This window comes from Varanus komodoensis, unplaced genomic scaffold (assembly GCF_004798865.1).
Source record: "Varanus komodoensis strain SLA01 unplaced genomic scaffold, ASM479886v1 scaffold33, whole genome shotgun sequence".
In the NCBI taxonomy this organism is placed as follows: Eukaryota; Metazoa; Chordata; class Lepidosauria; order Squamata; family Varanidae; genus Varanus; species Varanus komodoensis.
Genome location: NW_025335817.1, coordinates 7,183,687 through 7,207,214, shown reverse-complemented (window position 1 = coordinate 7,207,214; position 23,528 = coordinate 7,183,687). Strand labels below are relative to the sequence as shown.

Here is a 23,528-nt window from a genome sequence, read left to right as displayed (position 1 = left end):
GGATTGAGGAATCAACTTTGCAGCCCTAGTTTTTTCCTTTTCTCTTCTAAGAAAAAAACTTTCTCCCGGTACTTTGCCCGGGTTGTAGAAGGATAGCCGCCTAACCAACTAGGGCGAGGGTTCGTACATTCCTACTCAGAGGTAAGTCCCGCTGAGTTCAATGGGGCTTACTTCCACGTAAGTCCGTACCGGATTGCAACTTTGGTTCCCCTGAACGCCGCTCCAGCACAGCTTGCTTTAGGGCCGCCCCGCAGGGCCATCCCTCTGCACGTCTACGACTGGGCCTTCCTCCCAGGAGCGGGGCGTGTGTGTTTGTGTGTACGGAGCCGCGTCTCCCCACCCGAAAAACTGAGGTGCTCTAGCTCAGGCTCCAGGCAAGCCAAGTTCGTTGGCCGCGGCCCTCCGAGCGAATCTCACAGGCCCCTCGTTGCTAGGCGACGACGGCGAAGGTGGGCGGGAGGCTCGGCTCAGGGGAGGGCGTTTTAAACCAACGCTTTATGCGCAGGACGGCCCCCGTCGGCTTCCGTCCCAGATGATCCGTCCCCGACGAGGCCCCCCACCCGCTTCTCTCCTCGGCTGCCTCCTTCATCGCCAGCCGACGCTGGTGGCGTAGCCGGGTCTTGTTCGGGAGCCAGGTCAGCTGCCGCGGAATCGACGCCGCCGCGCTGGGTGTGAGCGGAAGCCTGTCAGCGAGGAAGAAGGAGCCATGGGGAAAGCGGCCTGCCGCCCCTTCTGAGCCTTAGTAGGAGTAGCGCCGCCTCCCCCGGCCCGGTGCGCTCGCGCTGCTGGAGTCATGGACAAAGCCGTCGGTGGCCAGGTAGGGAGGGGGTCCTAGGAGTCTGCGACGCACCCCCGCCGCCTCGAGACAGAGGGGGTTGCTAGGCGACGCGGGGGTTTCTCTCCCCTGGGGAGGGGTCTGCTGGTGGAGTTGACTCTAGCGGTTAGTGGGGCGCGTGAGGGGATGACCAAATGGAGGTGGGGGAGCGCAGCAATTGGTGGCGGGGGGTGGGGGGGGGATACCGCTTGTGAGAATGAAATTGTGGCTGTATAGCGAGAAGACGCTTTCTGTAAAGATAAAGGGTGTGGTAGAAAGAAGAAACCACTGGGGGAGGGGGCAGAGGTTCAGGCTGGAGAGAATTAGGTGAACGGTTAGAGCAGTGAGGGATTTAAAAGGATTTATTGCAGGTCTGGGTGGGGTTATTTGTTGCTGTAGTTATGCAGCGCTTTCGACATACAGAGTGCTTTACAGGATTTCGTAAGACATTCACATGCACTCGCACCCACGAACCCCTCTGCCTCCAAGGAGCTTACAGTCGAAATTCTACAGTCGGGAAGGTAAATGTGGCAGAGACAAGGGCTGCGAGTGAATAAACAGTGTTACATGTACTTGCATAGTTGTAGGCGGGGGATGACAATTAAGTTGCCTGCTATTGAAGTCTGTAGGTTGGATGGATAGTTATATTATCTGGATCAATCTGATATCGAATACTTGAAATACTTTTGTTGCACAGCAAGCCAGCTGTATTGTTTCCATATGACAAAGGATTGGGGGGGATTAAGAATTAGAGTATAGTGGGTTGCCTTCGGCAACCTTATGAGTTTTGTAACGGGAGATGCCGTGCGCTCTTTTAGCGTTAAAGTTTACAGACCTGTTGAAAAAGAAAACAGTGATTTAAACAACTTTATTTTGGCCTTGGGCTAGAAAGAATTAGTCTGACAAATTCTTTTTATATTAACAGAATAACTTAGCTGCGAACTGCAGCACAAAAGGGGGAAAATGTATAAGGTGAGGTTAGAAAAAGGATGGGACAGAAGGGGTGGGTGTACTTCTTTGAACACAGAAGTAGAAGGGAAATATGCTGCTTAACCTTTCCCATAGTTCTCATCTCAAAATTGTGATCCTTTAAGATAATTTCCTTCTGCATTTATTTCTGTATTAATTTGTTGCATTTCTTTCAGGAAAAAGGTGGGAAATAAATAAGGCAGCTTACATAATCTTCCACTCCATTTTATTCTCACAACAACCCTGTGAGGCAGGTTAGGCTGAGAGTCAGTTTCCAAATGTGTGCGTACGATGGATGAGAGTAAACAAGCAGTTGCAGTTCTGTGCAGGGGAGGTGGCACTAGAGTGACCTATAGTTGAAAAACATTTTACAAGAAAATTTTAAAATAACCCTTCTACCTCCATTCAAACTTGCTGCTTCTCAGGTCTGATTTTTGCTTTTAAGGTGTAAATACACCATTGCCAACATACTTACAACATACAGTTTATATCTTAGTATTAGTGAAACAAAGCCCTGGTCAAATTTGGATGACTTACTAAACTGAGATATGAACAAGCCTTGTCCACACATGCATGTTGTTAGGTTTTTCCTTTGTGGTGTACAACAATGCTAGGAAATCTCTAGCCAAATGTTCTGTTTTGTCTGAACCAGGAAATGGCACTTCTTACCTTTAGAACAACTAGGATTTTAATCCAGCTTTAGATGGTGGTGTAAGATTCTACAAACCATTGTTTGCTGCTTGGGTTAAATGAGAAAGTGTGATTCATTAGGAAGATGAACCACAGAGGGACTGCATGAACTGGCAAATGGTTTGTGTATAATTTGGCATATTAAACTGAGGCATGATTGCCATACTGTGCAATGACAGTCTTCTACTGTGGAAGACTATGACTGTTATCATATAAAGCCTTCAGGTTATACTAGTTGCTTATAAATAATACAGCTGTCTGATTTTCATCATTTTGGAGTTCAATCCTGTGCACATGTAGAAAAAAGTCCTACAAATCCCAGCATGTCCCAGCCAGATAGGGCAGTCCTATCCAGTTGAATGTTTAATAGCAGGCATTCAGTAGCAGCTGTAGTTTTTTTACAGGAGTTTATTTTCTGCGGCTTCTAAAAATGTTGTTAGATTGTCAGTAAGCCATGTGCAATATATTACTGGGCAGGGTTGTGGATTAATTAGAAAAGATTATATTTAATCTTGAGTTGACTTCATGAAATAAGAAGACATAATTGCACATTCCATTCTTGCAATATTTTCCTTGTGGTTTTCATATCTTTTCAGGATACCAGTATCTGAATTGTAGTGATCAGACATAGATATAGGAGAGAAAAGCTGGAGACAGTCTGAAGATACAAAGTAGATGGAATTCAAGTAACTTGATTTGAGTGAATAGAACACTTGCTCGGTATGCAAAAAGGTCCAAGTTCAATCCCAAGCATTTGGCAGGTAGGGCAAAGACTGCTCTCTGAAATACTGAGAAGCTGCTGCCAATCTGTGTAGATAATAGTGAGCTAAATGGACCCATAGTCTGACTTGATTTAAAACAGCTTACTATTCCTATGACATTTTTTTCCTGTAAGAGGTCAAAAGGGTAGGGAGAAGGGCTTTGAGACTTCTGGTCCTCTTTGATCAGTTGTTTAATAGTGTTTTGAGCAGAAGGCACTTTTCTTAATGAGATAGTTTTGGTTGCTAGGTGGCAAGGCCAAAAGAAACCTATATGTTTAAGGAGCTTGTTCTGTGGTAATTTCAGAGATTCACATTGAGCCCCTATCAGGAGCCACCTGTCTTATAGCCACTTTCCTGGTCTGCAACTTAGAAGCCTCTTCCCCTGTAGAAGTTGGAGGTGTGGCTGTCCACAATAATAGTTCAGACCTGGTGTACTTGGAACACCCCTGTTGTGTTTCTTGGAGCCTGCTCCCAAGCAGCTATGCACGGGATTGCAGTCCAACTCTGCCAAAGGAAGTAGAGGAAAGCAAGCTGCTGGAAAGCTTTTCTAGGCAGTTATGCATTCTGAACTAGTTATGCGCTTACAAAAGTTATTGCCTTGACATTTGAGGACACGCATAACTTTATGATTGAATTTGCTGTTGTAAGAGATTTGCATTAGCTGTTGATCCTGATGGAAAAAAGCTCTAAAATCTAGGATTTCTTTTTTACATGAAATCCATTTGCATGACTGGACTTCCCCCTCCTCTCCCACTCCTACAGTCTTTACCACTTTCAGGTATGTTCCAGAGGATCCCCCAAAACTCCCTAGCAGTTTCTGCGGGCATGCAGGACAGGAAGTTTGCCAGGGTAGAAGGAAGTGCCCTCCTTCCTGTTCTCATTCAATCTTCCATCAGGAGGGGCTAATTGGATACAACCCTTAAATTTTACCTGGCTTATTCTGCATATAGGTTTATTAAATCTGATGTAATGAAAAGACTAGATAGGATAGGAATCAGGTGGGTAAACAGCATTTAAAGAAGCTAATCTAAAATAAATTTCTCACTTCACATTTGGTGATGTTAGTAAACATGGAACTATATTGGTTTTGAATTTAATTGCTCTGAATTAAAGGGTTTATTGATTTATAGGTGGATCGCAATTGGAGTTGTGTGTACATCCACCTGGAAAGAAATTCTGCTGAAATGTATTGGACTAGGGGCTGGTTTATACATGATTGCCATTCTGCGATAGCTATTAGCATCATAACTATCTGGTATGAAGCTCATATCAGAAAAAAACAATGATGTATGTTACATGGCCCTACTTGTGCAAGCTGTTTCTTTTAAAATTCTCTAGATGCACAAATCTGCACCATGCCTATTTATTATAGGTTAGGAGAATGTTCATAGTCATTCTAAAAACTACTAATTTTAAGGTAGCTCTGAACAGTTCCATACGTTTTGGTAAAGTTCCCACAAAGTAAATGGTTGCATATATGATGTTTTAGTTTCCCATTTCTCCCAGTAACCAATGCATATGATGGAAGGAAAGTCACTGCAGAACTAAAACGTGTCAACTATCATCCTGTTACTTATGTGTAAAAAGTATGAGTAGCTGCTGCATTTTAGAATTCAAGGTAGTAGGCATAAAAGCCTTAAACTAAATAGTATAAAAGCAAGAATCTCGCACTTCTCAGCAGAAACCACAACTGCCTGAGAGAGAGGCATTCATTTGGCAGCAGAAAACATAGAGGGAAAGGGGCTACTAGCATTCCTTCAGATGAGTATTGCTAAAGATAACTGTGTTAGACAAGTTTCTGCAACCCGCTGGAAACATCCTTGATTCTGTGGAGCACAAGCACAATGATGAGTAAACCTTTGCTTTTTACATATCCATTTGCAAATGGTATCTCCTACTTTTTGCAGTTGTTTCCTTGAATTTTCTTCAAAGGTAAGAACAATGAACTCCAGCAGTTGTGGAAATGAGCATGGAGGATCCTTATGTTTTTTGTATTAGAAAATGTTATTTTATTATAAGCATACCTCAGAACTGCTAAGAGGTATCATTTGTTCTCTTCTGAAGTGCCCAATTAGTAGATTATGCCCTATTTCAGAGCAGCTAGTTCTATACATGTTGCTATGTGTGGTTCCGTATTTCAAAGCATGTTAAAGGCATACTGACCTTGGTTCTAATTTCCATATTTCCTTATCTCTTCTTGAGAGGGCAAGTACTTTGAGTAACTTTTTTAATGGAGAGTAGGCATTGACATCATGAAATCAGGCTGGCATAAATCAGATTGCAGAGGGCTCTTAACCGAATTTTGTTTTATAATGAGCTGAAATCTAACAATTTTTCAAATCTTTAAAATGAGTTCAGGTGGTGACAGTAGCAAGGTGGAGTTGTGCTCTTCTAAATGAGATCCAACTGATAATTATACATTCATAAATATTAAACTCACAGTAGTGACATATTTCTAAGAGAACAATGTAATAAGATTGATGTTTATCTCCATTGTTCAGTGACATTTATCCCATATAATTGTTCACAAGATTGCAGCCTTATAGTCCAATCCTGATTCTTGTTCATAGAAATATAAGGCCCCTTGTGTTAAGTAGGCCTTTTCCCACTTAACATTCATAGGATCATTAAGCCAGTGGGTTACTGTAAACCAGCAACAATTTGAAGCATTTGCAAAAATCTTTATCCAGCCTGAACCATTTCATACTTCAACTCTTATGGGGTCTGTTTTCCTGTATTATCTCATCTGTCTCACTTTTTAAAAGTACATTAATGGCATGGTCTTATTTACATGTAAACAGTTAAAAGGCCTACTGGCAGTTGTAGACCTTTTTCTGTCTAAACTTCCATAGATTTGCTCACCAGAGCTACTAAATTACAGAACTTTATTTATTTATTTAGAAGATTTCTATGCCACCTCATTCGCCGAAGCCTCGGGGCGGCTCACAAATACATCAATTAAAATATTATACAATAAAAATATAAAACAAGTTAACAATGTAAAATAAGTCGCCCTGGCCGAAGAATAAAATAAATAAATAGTATTAACAGTTAAAATGACGTTTGAATAAAAAGAACATCTGATTTACCCCCACTGAAATAAATGGAAATGTAAAATTGCCAAGTACCCAATATGATCTGGGATTAGTTTACCTTCACCAACTTTCAAAAATAGGATATTGAAAAAAAAACCTTTGCATTTTCATGTATTATAAATTCGATTTCTTGTGGTTATGCCATTTCAAGAGCACTGGCATATATTTCTTGTTTGTTTTCAGCATGCTCCTAGTATCTTCTTCAAAGGATAATGGTTAAAAGGGACTGCAAGGGTCTGTGCACTGAATCCTGAGAGCCAGTGTGGTGTAGTTATTAAGGACACAGGTCGAGGACTCAGGCAGGCTGAGTTCTAGTTCTCCCTTGGCCATGGAGCCAATTGGGTGACTTTGGGCCAGTCACAGACTCACAGTCCAGTCTATGTCACAGGGTTGTTGTGGGAATAAGATTGAGAGCAGGAGGAGAATGATGTAAGCCACTCTGAGTTCAATGTAAGAGAAAAGCAGGATATAAATCTAATAAATGAGGCTCAAAGTTGTCATTTTTGTCATGTGCATGTGTGTGAAAATGACAGAAGAATTACCATGTTCATGGGGCAAATGTGAAACACCTCTTATTTGTAATATTCTTGTATTGGGGGAGCAATTAAGATGCAGCAGAATGTATGTTTAGACAGAAAATAGTCTTATAAGCAGCTTGGCTGATGCTGGAAGTTGTGGGACTCTTTTCTTTTTAAATATGCATAGTATTATCCCCGTAGCTTGTGTTGGAACCACTTCCTTATTTATAAATCTAGTATATGACGTATGCTTTTCAAGTTTGTTCTGCTGTCCCATTTTCTTCAGGACTTCCTCATAGCCTGAGGAGCTATGAGTTAATTTAAGCTAACTGTGCAATCCAGCACAATCTTATAGATGTTATGTTAGGTTTCTGGGAGGAGATACCAATATCATATCCCTTTTTTGTCATGCTGGTTTCATTTTAGGTCAGTAAATTTATTTCCAGCTAGGATGTCAATGGGGTCTGCAGGATTAATATAGTAGATTTAACTCACTTTTAAAAGTATCAAACTATTTGTTGTTGTTTGGCAATTAAATTGGTGAAGCCTGTGTAATGTAGCGATTAGAGTACTAGACTGGCACTGGGAAGATGCAGCTTCTAGTCCCCACTCTGGTTAAAAGGGGAAAGGTTGCATTTCACCTGGGTGAAGATCCTTGGTTAAAGCACAGTGTTTAATTAAAGAGGTGGCGTAGCAGGATTATTATTATTAGAACATTTCTATGCCGCCCCTTGCCAAAGCCTCGGGGTGGCTTACAACACAATAAAATACAATACAAAAATAACAATATAAAATTAAAGTTAATAATATAAAATAAAAAATATAAACGATATAAAAGAAGTTATAAAAGAAAAGTTATAAAAGAAAAGAAAAGAAGTTGCCCTGGCCAGATAAATAAGTAAATATTATTAGGATGTTTCCAACTTGTTGGATGGGGATTCAAGAGATCCGGGTTCTAGTCCCCATTCAAGCATGAAGCTCACTGAATGCTTTAGGGTCAAGTGCCTGCTCTCAGCCGGACTTAACATTACATGGTTATTGTGAGGATATAAAATGGAGAGAAGGAAGATCATGTATGCTGTGCTGGGATATTGGAAGAAAAAGCAGGATATAAATGAACCAAAGAAATAAATTGAGGTGGTAATAGAAGCTGTAGTGTTTCAATTTATTTGAGGTGTTCCTTATTTGTTTGTATCCCAAAATAGTCCTTTATATTAAGGCTTATGAGTTCTGTTTTAATTAAAACTTAGCACACTATGAATAAGGAAGTTTAAGTAGTTTTTCATGTCAACAAGCTGTTTGGTATTTGGTATTAGTAGATAAAAATTTCTGTCAGTGCTATTGCACAGTCATAATAACCCTGTGCAGCTTCTCTATTTGGTTTAAAATACAAGGTTACATATTAGGTAGCTTTGTATCTTGCTGACTTACCCTGACAGTAACCCCAACTGAATTGCTTGTTTTGCAAAGAAACCAAAGTGTGCCCAACAGAGGGTTGTGCTCATTATGGGTTGTTCCCCTCCTCCTCTTCCTTTGATCTTCCAGACTACATCCCAGGGAATTTGGCACCTGAAGTTCCATCTCATCTACTCTCCTTGGGCAACTGATAGCCTTTTTTCCCTAAGTTCATGGTTTTTCCCCTCCTTACTCTCCCTGTTGTTATGAGATGCCATGCATAAGGAACGGCATATAAAAGTTTTAAATACATAAATAATAAATAGCCAGTCACACCCCCTCCAAAGTGCCCATGCAACACAGAGGAAGGGCTGTCACTGGTTGGCTACTCCGCTTAAAAAAGTGAAAAATATATATTCAGATGTGTGCTAATTGTTCCATTCTTCCACAGCTGTGTTTGTGCAGCTGCAGAGCTGTGCAGTTTATCAGTGTGGAAATAGGAAGCCTCATCTGGGGAGTGACGAGTGGGTACCTGCTGTCACAGTACAGCAGGGATCAACCATCAGCATTAACCCAGAGAGCAGGGTGGATTTTTAAAAATCAATTTTTTAAAAATAAATGAAAAATCAGATTTTAAAAATTTGAATCTGATTTTTATTTAAATAGGATTTTTAAAAAATAAAATGCTTTTTGAAGAAAAATCTATCTAAAGATAGTTTTCTGAGTATATTCATCATGAAGTAAGGATTGATTTTTTTTTTTTTTAGCATGAGGCTGTATATTTATGCAATATTTAATTTTTTTTGGTAAATGAATTCCATCAATCCATTCACAATGTCATGCTCTTCCAGAGGTTTCCATAAGATTACTGGGCAATTTTTCTATCTAGAAGATTTTATCACAGATGCTTGGTTTCACAGTTCTCAGAACAGTGAATGTGTGCCTGCAGAGATCACATGCCGCCTCTTCACAGCCAAAATGTTATAAAATGTTATAAAATAAACATAGAGTTGAGAAATACCATTGTTTCTTTGCAAATCTATGTACACAGAATCAACTCCTTACCTCTTAAGTGCTAAGTATGAAAACATTCAGTGAATAGAAGATTGTTGGGATGGCAATAGATCTGCCAGAGAAGCTAAGTGTGAGGAGAGAGTGGCAAAGAGTAAAAAGGAATGTGAAACCTTTTAAGCAGAATTAACTCCACAAGTCTGAATCTTTTGTGTATAACCTGAGGTTTATCTTATTATTCTTTCCCTATAATGGCAGCAGGCCATAAAAGAGGCCCAGTTTGGGAATATTTTAATGAAGTTCCTTTACCTACATGTAAGGCAGGTATTAAAGATTAAACACGGTGTTGGGGGGAAAAAACTAATTTTAGAAGCAAATCCACCTACCAGAGAATCTCCAGCTGAGGTTTTCTTTGCTTTCTTTTGACAGCTGTCAAAAGATGAGCAGTCAAGGAAAACCTCAGCTGCAAGGGTGTGGTGAGATTTAATACCACCAGTGTAGTAAGATCCTTGTCTTTTTCTGCTCTTACTGCTTTCAGGTAATAAGCATTTTGCACTTCTAACCAAGACTCTGGCTGCTCAGGACAATGCAAAAATGGATCCTTTCTTTTTTAAAATGTGGCTCAGGCAGGGCAGTGAGTAGGGTGTTTTTTGTGTGGGTTGGTTTTTGGAAAGAGCATATTCCAATTTCGTGTCTACCTGTTAATTACAGTCTATTGAAAATGTTGAATTGATTGTAACTGTTCCTATGCTGGGTCAGTTTGAACAGTCATTGATACATATCCCCAAGTAACTTTATTTTCAAGGAAACAAACAAAGAAATGTATGCCTTGAATATAGCCTCTTTTCTTTTCTTGATGTGAATTTATTTTATCCCCATATCCTGTAGAAGTAGTATTTTCACTTAACCTGAGTTCTGAATAACACTGGTCTACAAATTATCAACCTCCGAGATAAAATGTGCTAATTCTTACATATTTTGATTAGACGAATTAGAAAACAGGTGATAAAGTGCTGGTTGGCAAAAGCTTTCAAGATATTTCACAATAACAATTTATACACAGGAGTATATTTGCCTACAAGGGAGAGAGGTGTCTGATTATCATGATGCCTCAGAACTTCTCGACAAAGTACAGTAGAACAATATGTTACCACATGGAAGTGTATAAATTTATCTTCACTTTGAGACTAAAGACTATTACCAAACTGTAATTTATTGTTCTTTTATTGCAAGGTACATTTGTCTTGGTCAGATCTGTGCATCATACAGTTATATCTGGTGGCTTGTGCAAGTTTCATTGCCTAACATTTCCAAGGAACAGCTGCATGATATTTTCCCTCAGTAGCCAAGATGCTTTGAAACTGTGTAAACAATGCAGATAACTTCTGTTACATTTGTGGTGAGGTTACTTTTGCATCTCAAAAGTGGAATATGACGGCAGTGGTAAAAAAGGCAAGCCACCTATATTTTGGATGCAAAATAGGGGATCAGGACAAGAGTTGGGCCCCTTATTGTGTTGCATTATGTACAACTTATCTGCATCATTGGCTAAACAAGAATAAAAAGTCCATGCCTTTCACAGTCCCAATGGTGTGGAGGGAAACCACCAATCATAGTAGCAACTGCTATTTTTGCATGATTCCCCCAATTAAAAACCAATAAATGAATGGAAAGTTATGTTATTGGTATCAGTAAAAAGATAAATTTATAATGGTCCCCAATGGTACCAGAATGGTGTGGTACCATTCTCATTGCTATATCACATTCTGCAGAAAAGTTATGGAGCATAATCGCACACCCCCCTCGTTATTTTGAATTATTTTGATGCAGTTTTGACCTGAAGCTGTATCTTGGAAACTGGAGCCACTTAATACTCAGGACTTAATTTCCCTTTATTAGTGACCCAGTTCTTGTAAAATTTAGTACTTTCATCTCCAAGGCTTTCTCCTTGTAGAACAGTGTAATCAGATGGCTGGCCAAGAAATGCTAGAAGACACTTGTCTCTCTCTATTCGAATAGGACTGTTCCCCTACATTATTAGATTTTACTAGCTGAAATGTAATTTCCATTGAGTTAATAGAACTTACTTCCTAGTAAGTGAGTTTAGGATTGCAGCCTAAGGGAAAAAATAAAGGTACTGAAATTGCCAACATACTAATTTGAGTTGCTGTTTGCACATATGGAATAGAGATAGTCACCTGAAAGAGAAGTTCATCTAGTATTGCATCCAATTCCCTGATGTAAGTTGCATTGTGCTGGTTTACTCTGTTACTAGGTGGATGAAAATACTTCTTCCACAACATTATCTCTGACCAAAAATGAGTTGTCAGTCTGCCACAGCATAAGCCAGAATTTCAAGTAAGACTGTACAGACTATTCCTATTACCTTCTAGTTAACTAGCTGGCATGTTTGCCATATCTTAAGACTGCATTGCTTAGAGTTTTCTAACCATAGCTACAACTGTTTCTGTGTTTACCTTTAACTCTGGCTTCTTCTCTGCTTACTGGTTTCTCAATTTAAAAACCTGTCAAATATTTTACAAACTGTCTGAAGATAGTCACTCTTGTGACAAGGTTACTTTTTCCAACTGTTCAACAGTAAAGCCCATCTTTGTTCTGTTCTGAAATGTAATATGAATGTGCCTGCCTTGGGTTAATTACACAAGGCACCATCAGCCACGAGCACTGATCTGCTGGAGGGACAGCATGGATTCTGTTTTAATGGGAAATAATGAATGCCCATTGCCATTTCTTGTATATTGTAGTTTAAAGATTAAACACAGTGCTGCAACTATATAAGTTTACCAGTCTGTTCCTGCTAGTGTCATCTTCTGTTGCTGCAGCTGCTGAACAATACAGTAGCTTTTATATAGAAAACAAAGGTGCCTTTATGTGCTATGTGTTGGAAGAATTGCAGTTGTTGGAGAGAAACATATATAATGGGCTACTGCCTACATTCTATAAAGAGCAGGTACATCTTGAAATCCTGCAGTTTGACAGGAAATATTCCACATACTAGAATATGTTGGTGCTTTTATTATTAATGAAGTATTGTCAGTTTATATGGTTCTTTAGGCAAAGAAACCCAACAAAAAGAGACATTCTCTGTAACCTAAACTCACTCAGAACAGAAAACTACTGACAAAAATATTTCTTGTAAGGGGTTTGATGCGGAAATGTTGAAATCAAGAGCAAAACATAATTGAGACTTAAACCTGAACAAGAACTTAGACTAAGGGGTACATTCACTTGTAGTGATAAACTGAAGATTATAATAGAAATGAGCCACAGCCAGCCTTCCTTCTCTGTTCTCCTTTGGCGTGGCTGTGAAGAGATTGGAATCTTCAATTTTATGTTAACTAAAGTCACTGTTTACCTGCAGCCAAGTATGTGCTTCATTTGTTAAGATTTTGTTTGTTTCCTGGTGCACTTCAGAAGTTTAAGAGTATATTCCTGACCATTGGCTATACTGGCTATGGTTGATGGGAGTTGAAGCCCAAAGCATTGGGAAGCTCCAGGTTGGAGAAGGCTGCTTCCTCATCAGAACATAAAAGCTAGACTGAATTAGATGGTAGGCTCCGTCTAGTCCAGTATTCTGCTCACACTGTAACTAACCAGCTGTTTTAAATAAAACCACATTATGTTTAAGGCTCTGAATTGTAATAGATGGTATAGCAGCAGTTGCCCCTGTTGTGTCATGTTGTACACTCCTGCCTGAGTGCTCTGTAGTTTTTTGAAAGTCAGTGGTCTGTTCTGTCACGGCAGGGTTTTATTCTTGTGCATCTGTAGAGATGCAATCTGTCTGCTCTAAAGCTTGTAGATGAGTTTATGCATAAAGCAAAAAGTATGTTCTGACTGCTGGAACAAATAGTCAGTATGTGTAATTGCTCAGGGAGTAAATTAATTTCAAGTTGGTATATATTTATTCAAAGCATTTTTATTCTGCTCTTTGGTTAAGCCTCTATAATTTAAACTGTTCGCTCTCTCTCTGTGGTTTAAATTAGTCTATCTTGCTTTAAACTGAGCACTCATAGCAGCCTTCTCCAACCTGGTTCCTTCCAGATGTCCCAGTTATTAACCATACTTTCTGAGGCTAATGGATGTTGAGGCCCAAGAATCTTTAAAGCTGTGTAAAACCTCTAAATAGTACTGCAGAATCTTGCTTGACTTTTCCAAAGGAATGCTGTTTGTTCTCACTACAGAGAGAACTTTTCGTGCTACAGACCTATCCGAACTTATTCCTTAAGTTTTCTAATTGCATTTCACTAGTTCTTCAGACAGCTGAATTCAGATTTTCTGTTTCATGTTGCTTTTGTGATGTGGTTACCATCACTTTGGTTGCTACTACGGTATTCTTAATAATATGTATATTCCACACACAAGACTAGGGTATGATTGTCTTGTGTGTGGAACACACTGGCAATCCAGCCCTCCTGCAATGTTTCTTCAGTGTAATATGTGACTGTTAAGTTCACCCTGACCATGTATCACCCAGATAAGTTGCACTGGCAGACCATTTGCTAGTACCCTGGACCAGCAGAATGACAAACAAGTGGGCCCTAGCTCAAATCACTCCAGAACTTTCCCTGGAAGCAAATGCGATGAAACTTGAGGCTTTTCTACTTAAGGCGTATCCCGAGAAGGTAAGAGTTGCTAGAAAAGACAGTTCTACAGAAAGCTGAAGGCAGAAGATGAAGGAAAGGCCAACTATGAGATAGATTGATTCCCTAACAGAAGCCACAGCCTTGAGCTTACAAGAACCAGGCAGGGCTATCAAGGGCAGGGCATTTTGGAGGGCCTCTCATGGGGTCCCTGCAAGTTGGGATGACTTGACAGCACATAACAAATTAACACTTCTAATTAGGGAGTCATGAATGAATGCTGTTTGAGTGATATGTTTGCCAGGGTTTTCTGCACATCATTTCACTCCTTGTCTCCTCTTGATTTGTCCTTACATTTGTGAATGTTGTTCTTTGTGAATTGGAAATGTGTGCAAAACAAACAGCTATTGAATGGGAATTTTGTGCCCCATACATTAACTCAGCTTAGTGCAAAATTTAAAAGAATGCCAGCATGTTTTATGAAACTAAATTCTCATACTTCATGGAAGTTGTGTGTATGGTGTGGTGGTTAGACCTGGGAATCATAGAATGGTAGAGGTGGAAGGGGCCTATAAGACCATCAGGTTCTAGTCCCCCACTTAGCCATGAAGTTCACTGGGTGACTTTGGACTATTCACTTAATCTTGGCCTCAGCCTAACTCACCTCAGGGGATTATTCCTCTAAAATTAAAATGGAAAGGAGTAGAAACTTGCAAGCTACCTAGGGTTCCTTGCAAGAGGAAGAAAGATGAGGTATAATGTAATTTAAAAATAGATATATATTTACTTCCGACTTGAGTCATGCTTCTCTTATTTGTATTATTATGGAAATTGAAAGACTGCCTGGCTTAACTATCTTCAAGTGTTTTGGACTGTGCAAAGATAGCTCCTTAGTCATGTTGTGACCTAGTAGGGGCTGCCACCATTTTAAATATCTCTGTTCCTGTACCTTCCAACAGCAGCAAAGATTAAGGTAGAAGCTTTCCTTGTCACTTTATCTCCCTGTCAAGAAGACCATCACATACAGCTTATAGTACTATTGAAGACACAGGAGAAGGATATACACAGTCTGAGTAGTAGAATATCAGTACATAAGCCTTACACTAAATATATGAAATTGAGTTTAGTTTGTTGTTTGAAGTAACTTTTTCAGAGTGTAAGATATATGTCAACAAATGTGCTTGAAGTATTATCTCTGCTAAGGGGCTTATTTTCTGGTTGGGTGAAAACAAAGAACTAACAATGATTGAAAGTGCATTGAACACTGTGAAAACAGAAAATGCTGCATACTGGTTGTATGCATATACAACCTAAGGTCATATACATATTATAATAAAGGTCACAAGAGATAGAAATGACCTGTAAGCAGGTACATTCTGTAGATCCTATGTAGGCCAATTAATGTTGATAGAATACTGTTATTAAATGTTCAGTAAATTTTCATGGAAATCTTTGCAAATTAACAGCAAGTCTGCACTTAAGCATAATCAATCAGTTCAATATTAGATTGTTAATTGTGTTTCTTTTCTTTTAAGAATGTGAAACTGTCTGCTGAAGTTGAACCATTTATTCCTCAGAAGAAGAATCCAGATTCACTTATGATGCCTATGGCTGTGCCTAATGATAGTGGAGGTGTTAATGGCATAGAACCAGCTCCTATTCCCAGCTACCTGATTACTTGCTACCCATTTGTTCAGGAAAACCAATCTAATAGGTAATTGAATATATTCCACGAATAAAGACATATATTGAATATTGTCTAGAATTGATTCTTCATAGGGTTTTTAAATGGGAATGAGTAAAACTTCCTTTGTCCCTAACATACTTGGAAGGTTTATCAGTAGACTTTGGCAGAAAGGGAAGTTAAAATGCACTGAACTCAGTGGAACGTATTTCTGAATAAACATGTATAGCCTGGTAGTTAAATAATATGCTTATCAAAGGAACTGTCTGCTCCTCTTCTCTCCAGGTAGATTGGTTGGTTTTGTCATTTAGTAATCTTCATTTTTTTAATTCTATGTGCCTCATTTAAAATAAGACAGTGAACTCCTGATCCAGTTTGGGACATCCCTCAACTATATCTGCTAGAGCAAAGAAGTCAGTTGTGTCTCAGTTGCATTCTTTCATTTTAAAATGAGACAGTGGCATTGACCTTTTGAATTTGCATACCATCCTAGTGTGTTGTGAACAGATTGAAAAATGAGAAACAGTCCTTATTTACACTATGAATAGGACTAGGATGATATCTCCAACATCCTATATTCCAAGTCATCCTTTGATGTTTATGCTGCTTTTGCTTTTTACCTACAAAAGTTGGCCAGGAAAATCATGACGGAGTGAGATTTGTTACTGCCTATCCTGTCCTATCTCTCTTACATGCATGCGCACTCCTGCCGCGTGTGTCCGTCCTACATAGTTATATAGAAGATAGGAGATAGACTGTAGCACGCTGGAGTGTGTGTTCCATAATATTCCAATGTTTGTGCCATTTCGCACAACATATTCCGCGTTTTTAAAGCTACAAAGCTGCCTTCCCCAACCTGATGTTTTGGACTTCAACTCCCACAAATCCAGTCAGCATGGCCAATGATTAAAAATGGTGGAAGCTGAAGTCCAAAATACTTGGAGGGTACCATGCTGAGAGAGGCTGCTGTAGAACCATATGAACAGAGGAAGACATCTGATATGGAGAGCATTACCAACATTGTAAAGGTCAAGGTGCCCCCTTGATATTAAGTCCAGTCTTGTCCTTCTCTAGGGGGCAGTGCTCATCTCGGCTTCTTAGCTGAGGGAGCCAGCATTTGTCCACAGACTCTTTCCTTGGTCCTGTGACTGGCATGACTAAATGCCAAAGTGTACGGAACACTGTTACCTTCCCACTGAAGTGTTGCCTATTTATCTACTCACATTTGCATGCTTTTGAATTGCTAGGTTGGCAGGAGCTTGGGACAGAGTAATGGAAGCTTACTCCATTGTGTGGATTTGAACTACCAACCTTGCGATAGACAAGCCCAGTGGCTCAGTGGTTTAAACCACTGCGTCACCCGTATCAACTTTGTACATTTAGATTTTACAGGAAATTATTGGTGCTGCTCGACAAGCTGCTATATGCATTACAGCTCAGCAATTCTATTCCTTTTCATTTTTTTCAGACAACTTCCACTGTATAATAATGACATCAGATGGCAACAACCTAACCCAAACACTGCTGGGCCGTACCTGGCTTATCCCATTATATCTGCTCAGCCTCCTGTTTCTACAGAGTATACCTATTACCAGTTGATGCCAGCACCCTGTGCTCAGGTCATGGGCTTCTATCCATTCCCAGCTCCTTACTCTGCACCCTTTCAGACAGCAAGTGCCATAAATACAGTGACAGCAGAATGCACGGATCGTCCAACTCAGCCAAATCAGGCCTTTCCATTATGTACCCAGCGGAGTAGAAGCACCAACAGGGGACCAATTATGCAAAAAGTAAGCCTGTTAAGCACTTGAAATAACAGTGATCAAGTGAGTAATAGCTAGCTGAAAATAAATGGCTTGTCAAATGTATTAGTTAAGTATACTTCTATGAATATCCATTTAATTTTTGGTTAATAGCAGAAAATATTTTAATTTTTGTGCAGAGGAAGTCTTCTGCATTTGACATGCCTTTGTTGGGCAGTATAAAGCACACTCTTTGGACAGTGCCCTTCCATCCAGCTTGTTGATGGGCATTTAGTGAGCTATTTTTTTTAATACATGCTGCACAAAAATTGCAAAGAGTTCTTCCTTAATTAGTCCAAATAATACCCTATATTTTTACAACCTTTCTATCTGAGCCAACACAGCAGGCATGTTTTATGTATTTTTACTATAACCTGCCTAGAGCTTTAAAAAAATTAAAATTTGGCTTGTCCCTTCTTAACTTGTTCTGTCATCATAATGCTATGATTCTGGAGTTTGCTAAAAATTAAGTCTTCTAAGGGTATGATTCTATACATGTTCACATAGAAAAGCGTCTGCAATGCTGGCATGGCTGGCTGTGGCATGTAAGATGTTTTTCTGTTCAGATTTGAATAGGACTGCATCTCAAAACATTCTAAAAAATTTCTTGTTACCTGACTGGAAATTCTAGGTTAGCAGTATGCTTTGCCATGTAGGCACACTAGAGTTAGGTTAACAAAAAGCTGTTTTAATAGTGTATTGATTTCAGTTTTCTACCTGAAGAAGTTAAGACTGGAGGATTCAGGACAGTTGGACTTTCATTAAATTGGAACCTTCCTCCACTCCCAAATTTCTTTTGCTATTAACTATGTTTGTGTGATCCACCCTAAGTGACCATTTAAATCATAGACCACTTCATTTCTACTCAGGCTGCAATCCAAAATATTTTGCAGATTAATTACTTCTAGATCTTATCAACTTCCATGGGTTTTATAAATGTGCTACTATATATTTCAGTTGCTTAGAATTATCTAACATTCATTATTACATAAAAGCATTGTGGCATCCTCCAGACCAGTTCCTGTGATTCCAAATTGTTGCAGTTAGTTCTGTATTCATTTTGATGCTTTTAGAAAACATTTACCCACCTTCCATGAATATATGGATACTTTTAACCCACTTTCATGCAAATATTAATAGATGTCACACCCAAACATCCTTCTGACATTTATTTTAATTTTAAAATATGTTAAATTGCAATCAATTGTGGAGAACATAGCGAGTTATACAAATAAAGTATTATAAAATTACTTAATGTGTAAATACAACAAAGCTGCTATCCAGTTAAAATGCTGCACCTTAGTCATGCTATTTGCATATGTAGTATAAAAGGAAATTAATAGATTTAATAGTGTCTTCAGCACTGTCTAGCTACTATTTAAAATACATCAAAACAATTTATCCATTCCATTGCCTTCAAACACCTTCCTCCACCATTTAGCATTGCTTAAATTCTGGGTGATTTCCAGTTTTTGTAAACATGACTTGAGGAGCATCCAACAGATTCTGTTGGTTATTCTGTACACCACATTGAGAGTGTTGTGCTAATTGAACAGTATAGAAATGCCATAAACAAATAATTCTCAATATCATTTTTAAAAAGTTATTTACTGCTGTACTTTAGCAAAGGGTCATCACTAACATGTTAGGGACTTTTAGCAGCACAACAATCTGGCTGTGGGTTCCAAAATGTGTTGCAATTATTGAATGCCAGGAATGTGAATGTTGGTGCTCATGTAGAAATCAAGGGCTTGGGCTGTCAGTTTTGATATGAACGAGAGATACGAGTTCTTTCCAAACCTTATTTTTAATTATCCACTGTTGCAAAAGTAGCTAGCAAATGAGAAATAAGCTTTCCTAAATTGAGGCCACTGGTTTACTGGCTAATTATGTTGCTTAACTAATCTCTTTGAACAACAACAGCCTTCACAGACTCACATAAAAAACAAAAGGCCTCCAGTCAAAAGTGTTGCTACTCAGAAGGAGACCAGTGCGTCAGGCCCTGAGAGCAGACCCAAAATTGTACTACTTGTGGATGCTTGTCAACAAACAGGTAGGGCAATGTTTCTTGTGCATTTCCCGCCTTCTGCTTATCTTGTCTCCCAGTTCCTTGTACAGTTTAAAATCTTATTTTTGTAAAGAACTGCTGGCTTTCAATGATTCCGTTGTCCTTACCTTACAGACTTTCCTTCAGAGATAGCAAGCAAATCGCTCTCTGAGAGTGTAAGTACAGCACACTGGAAACCAAAAAGCAGGCGCCGAAGAACCTCCCACCCTGCAGAATCCTCTAGTGAGCAAGGGGCGAGTGAAGCAGATATTGATAGTGATAGTGGCTACTGCAGTCCCAAGCACAGCAACCAAGCTGCGGCTGCTACCTCAAGGAGCACCGAATCTGCTGCAGCAAATGTAGGTAACCCCTCGTAAATATTAAGGTGGGTGAAGAAGACACAAAATGAGCAAAACTTTAAAATGACCTCTACATTCTTTATTTTTCAGATCATGGAAACATCAGTACACCCAGGTAAAGTTCCTATATTAATTGATCAAGAACGAATGGAAGCTTTGCACTTTGTCAGCATTATATTCCTAATTCGTACTTTTCTATGAACAATTGTGATAAATAATAAATATTCCATTTGAGTTCTATGGTACTTGTTGTCCCAGGTTTTTGTAATTAGATCCAATTCTAAAATAGTCACAGTTTAAATAGGACAACGTGTGTTTTCATGCTTTTAGGTGAGCCACTCCTCTCTAACGATTTTCTTCAGGCAATCTTGTGTAAACTCTATTGTGGCCTTCCCCATCCTGGTGCCCCAGTTGTATTGGACTGCAGTTCTTATCACCCCCAAGCTGGAAATATTAGTGATACTAGTGATCGTAGTTTATCACATTTGGAGTCCACCTAGTTGAATATGGCTGCTCTTTTGAGTTCTTTGAATTTGAAACTCTTGGTTTTCTCCTAAATGCCTTTGCTAACCAATGTGATCTTTACATTTCAAAAACAGTCCTGACTGTTTTTAGAAGATTTATGCTATACCAGTCTACCTCCTTTTAAATCCGTTTTTTTCTGTTTCTAATCCTGTCTTGCTGTTTGACAATTTATCCATGCCTGCACTGATGTTTAAATTCCATCACAACTGCAGATAAGGCTTGGATCTTAATTGCACTTTTCCTGTTCTGATAGAGGACAAATGAATGTACAAGGGAGAGAGACAGCCATTTTTGATTAGGAAAACAATGCCAGACTTGATAGAACGCATACATCTGAACAGTAGCTATGTACTGAACGACTGCTAAATGTTTTTGAACATGGTAAATACTTGCAATAGCTTACTGTCAGTCATGATTACATCTCTGATGATGAGACGGGTAGGTGGGATGACTGAAAACAGTGGAAGTTTTACTCAGTTTATACACTAGGCCAGACTTTGTATTTAGCTTCTTTACATATGTCGCTTTCTGGATTCTTTGCAAAATGGTATAATCTTCACACTTTGTTTCTTTAACATACGAAGCATTTCCTTAAACAACTGTGGTGTTTCTTTCAGCTGGTGCCAGTTGGACAAGTGTCAGTTCCCAAGCAACTCAAAAAAAGCCTTGGATAGAGAGAGCACCAACTTTCTCAAGAGGTGGAAGGCAACCTGAGCAGCACAGTAGTTCAAAGGTATTTTATTGAAAGCATTGCCCCACAACACTCCTCAGCCTGAAAAGCTCCTGGAACCGTTTACAAATGAATAAAAAACAAGTTAGTTCCAATCCTTTGACTTACAGACTAAAATACATGACATACAAGGGGAGAAAGGTTGAGAAAGGAAGAGGAAAAAGCAAGGGAGCATAGCTGTCAGTTCTTAATGTTGCTCAGTTGTTATAATGGCAAGCTGTGGTGCCAGCAGATTGGTCAAGACGTTCAGAAATGGGTCTTGGCTGGCTTTCAAAACATAGCCAGTCAACTCTTCCCTCTTGGAAGTGGCTGTAATACAGCTGCAAGTTTTTGACCTTGCAACTATGAGCTTTGCCTTCTGAGGCCTTACTGGAATCTGCTGACATTTTTCACCCCTGCTGTGGCAGGTGAGTCTCAGAGAAGTCCAAATGAGAACACCAGCTTCAGAGCAGGGAGATGCTCTTTCTCACAAAGCAGTTGGTTTCAGATGCTCTTTTGAGATGGGAGCTCAGTCCAGCTTTGAGAGGAGATGGAAGTTTAGATATCTTTTCATTGTGGAAAACTCAGGTCCCACTTTCTGTAAGTCTTGTAAATTAAGCGGGCCTGTTCATGAATGTATCTTAGATGAAAACTAGAAAACAAAGCCATCGGACTTCTGTAACTTGATTCAAGGCTGTAGATAGATGTGGAATCAGCTCCCCAAGGAGGTACACCTGGTGCCTACTCTTTATTCCTTCCAGTGCCAGGTAAAAACCTTTTGATTCACCCAATATTTTCACAGGTAACAGTTTTAATTTTCTTTAAAAATTACTGCTGTGGGTTTATTGTGAGCTTATTATTTCTATTTTAGCGTTGCTTTGTCTATGTATTTATCTTTGATTTTAATGCATTGTTTTTGTTTGTGCATTTTGATTATGTAAACCAGAGAGCCATCTTGACCAAAGGATGGTATAGATCTTGCTTAAACAATAAATAAATGTGTAGGCACAAAAGGAAGGGCATGTAAATGACATCTGTTTAGTTGCGGGGGCGGGGGGGCTGTTTGTTTTTATCTGCAAGAGAAAAGCCAAATTACTTGAGTCAGACCTGTTTTAATTGACCTGGTTTTTAAAGGAATAATTGCAAAAGCACTAGTCCATAACACGTTCTCTTCTTTTGTATGTACATTTAGCCTGCTTTTAGATGTAGGGGGCACAGCACATCTTCCGAAAGAAGACAGAACTTGCAGAGGAAGCCAGAGAAGTCTGAAGCTACAAGTCAGCCAAACAGGACAGAGCAGAGTCCTGAACCTCTCTATTTTGAGGTAAATTTTCATTGTAATAATCACCATAATTCTGAGATGTTTGGGCTGCATCATAATTCACTCCTGTTCTTTATATATGCTGCAAAATAAGCATATACTTTTCAAAAGCATACAAACTTATCTTTCACAATTCTACCAGTGAATTTTCTTTTGTTTGATTTCAGTATACTCTGGCATCTTGTGATCTGCATGCTCACCTACTTTAATTGTCACATGAATAATTAACAGCTCACATTTATTTGTTCTCATTTCACTTTTGCCCCACAACCAAAGCTTTCTGGGTAGTTTATAGTTAGGCAATGCAGTCTATTTTAATAATGTTAAGTCTGGCTTCTGCCAACTTCCATTGTTTAGTTCAGTGTTTCCTTGCTGTTCATAGTAATTGAGCCCTGCAAATTTCAGCACGTGATTATGCATGTTAACACTTCTTCAAATTTTCTATCCAGGATGAAGAAGAATTTCCAGAGTTAAACAGTGACAGTGGAAATTATAAAGGTGGCAATATGCAGCTGAAACATGCACCTAAAGTGGTAAGAGAGTTGACTGACATTTTCTGGATGCAATCAGACCTCTGATTTGGATTACTGGTGAATTTCTTAAAATATTCTGGCTGATAAGGCAAGTTGTAACAGTAAATAATGTTGTTTGGGAGGCCTGAAGAGACACCAAGTAGTATGGAGCCATGTGCAGAATTCCTAAAAATGTTGGCTTTCATTTTAAAAGAAGAAAACAGGCTTCCAGCCCTTAAGGTGCGGAGAATATGCCTGAAAGTGTGTGGGCAATGCCTGCTCAAGTCTGAAAAGCTATTGGTATGACTAAGTCCTCTTACAGCTGGAATGGAACCTTAGTGGCTTGCATAGTTCATTGCTCCTATATGTAACTGGCATAATAATCCAATTACACTAAACAGGAGACTGCCTTTTTCTCTATGCACATAACTTGTACAGACCTCACAATTCCAACTTCCTTGGCAGATTTTGGATCACTTGGCTGCAAAATTCTTTTGTGCTTAAGCAAAGGATACATATGCTCCTAAATATAGAATATTGATGTTCCTGGGGACTGCTCAGAAGCAACCTGCTTATAGTGTATGGCAGCATCAAACCAAAGATCCCACCTTTCAGGATCAAATCATTAATGCTAATCTTTGGACCCTCTTGATGTATGAATGAATTGGTTCCTTGAAATAAGCATGGCTCTTCTTCTCATATGACTTTAAAATAT

At 39.2% G+C, this 23,528-nt stretch overlaps 1 protein-coding gene across 2 annotated transcripts in view; it reads left to right on the top strand.

Annotated features, from left to right (window-relative positions):
• The first annotated feature begins 502 nt into the window (after positions 1 to 502).
• The window catches only part of SECISBP2L (SECIS binding protein 2 like), a 38,241-nt gene continuing 15,215 nt past the window's right edge, over positions 503 to 23,528 (top strand). Inside the window, exons 1-9 of one of the 2 annotated variants that reach the window (XM_044438741.1) lie at positions 503 to 817; positions 15,390 to 15,568; positions 17,007 to 17,328; positions 19,261 to 19,393; positions 19,523 to 19,746; positions 19,837 to 19,861; positions 20,889 to 21,004; positions 22,173 to 22,304; positions 22,751 to 22,834. In XM_044438741.1, coding sequence (XP_044294676.1) covers positions 794 to 817; positions 15,390 to 15,568; positions 17,007 to 17,328; positions 19,261 to 19,393; positions 19,523 to 19,746; positions 19,837 to 19,861; positions 20,889 to 21,004; positions 22,173 to 22,304; positions 22,751 to 22,834 — 1,239 coding nt within the window. In that variant the 5' untranslated portion in view covers positions 503 to 793. The remainder of the gene's footprint in view (positions 818 to 15,389; positions 15,569 to 17,006; positions 17,329 to 19,260; positions 19,394 to 19,522; positions 19,747 to 19,836; positions 19,862 to 20,888; positions 21,005 to 22,172; positions 22,305 to 22,750; positions 22,835 to 23,528) is intronic. The other variant, XM_044438742.1, reaches the window with a different exon arrangement.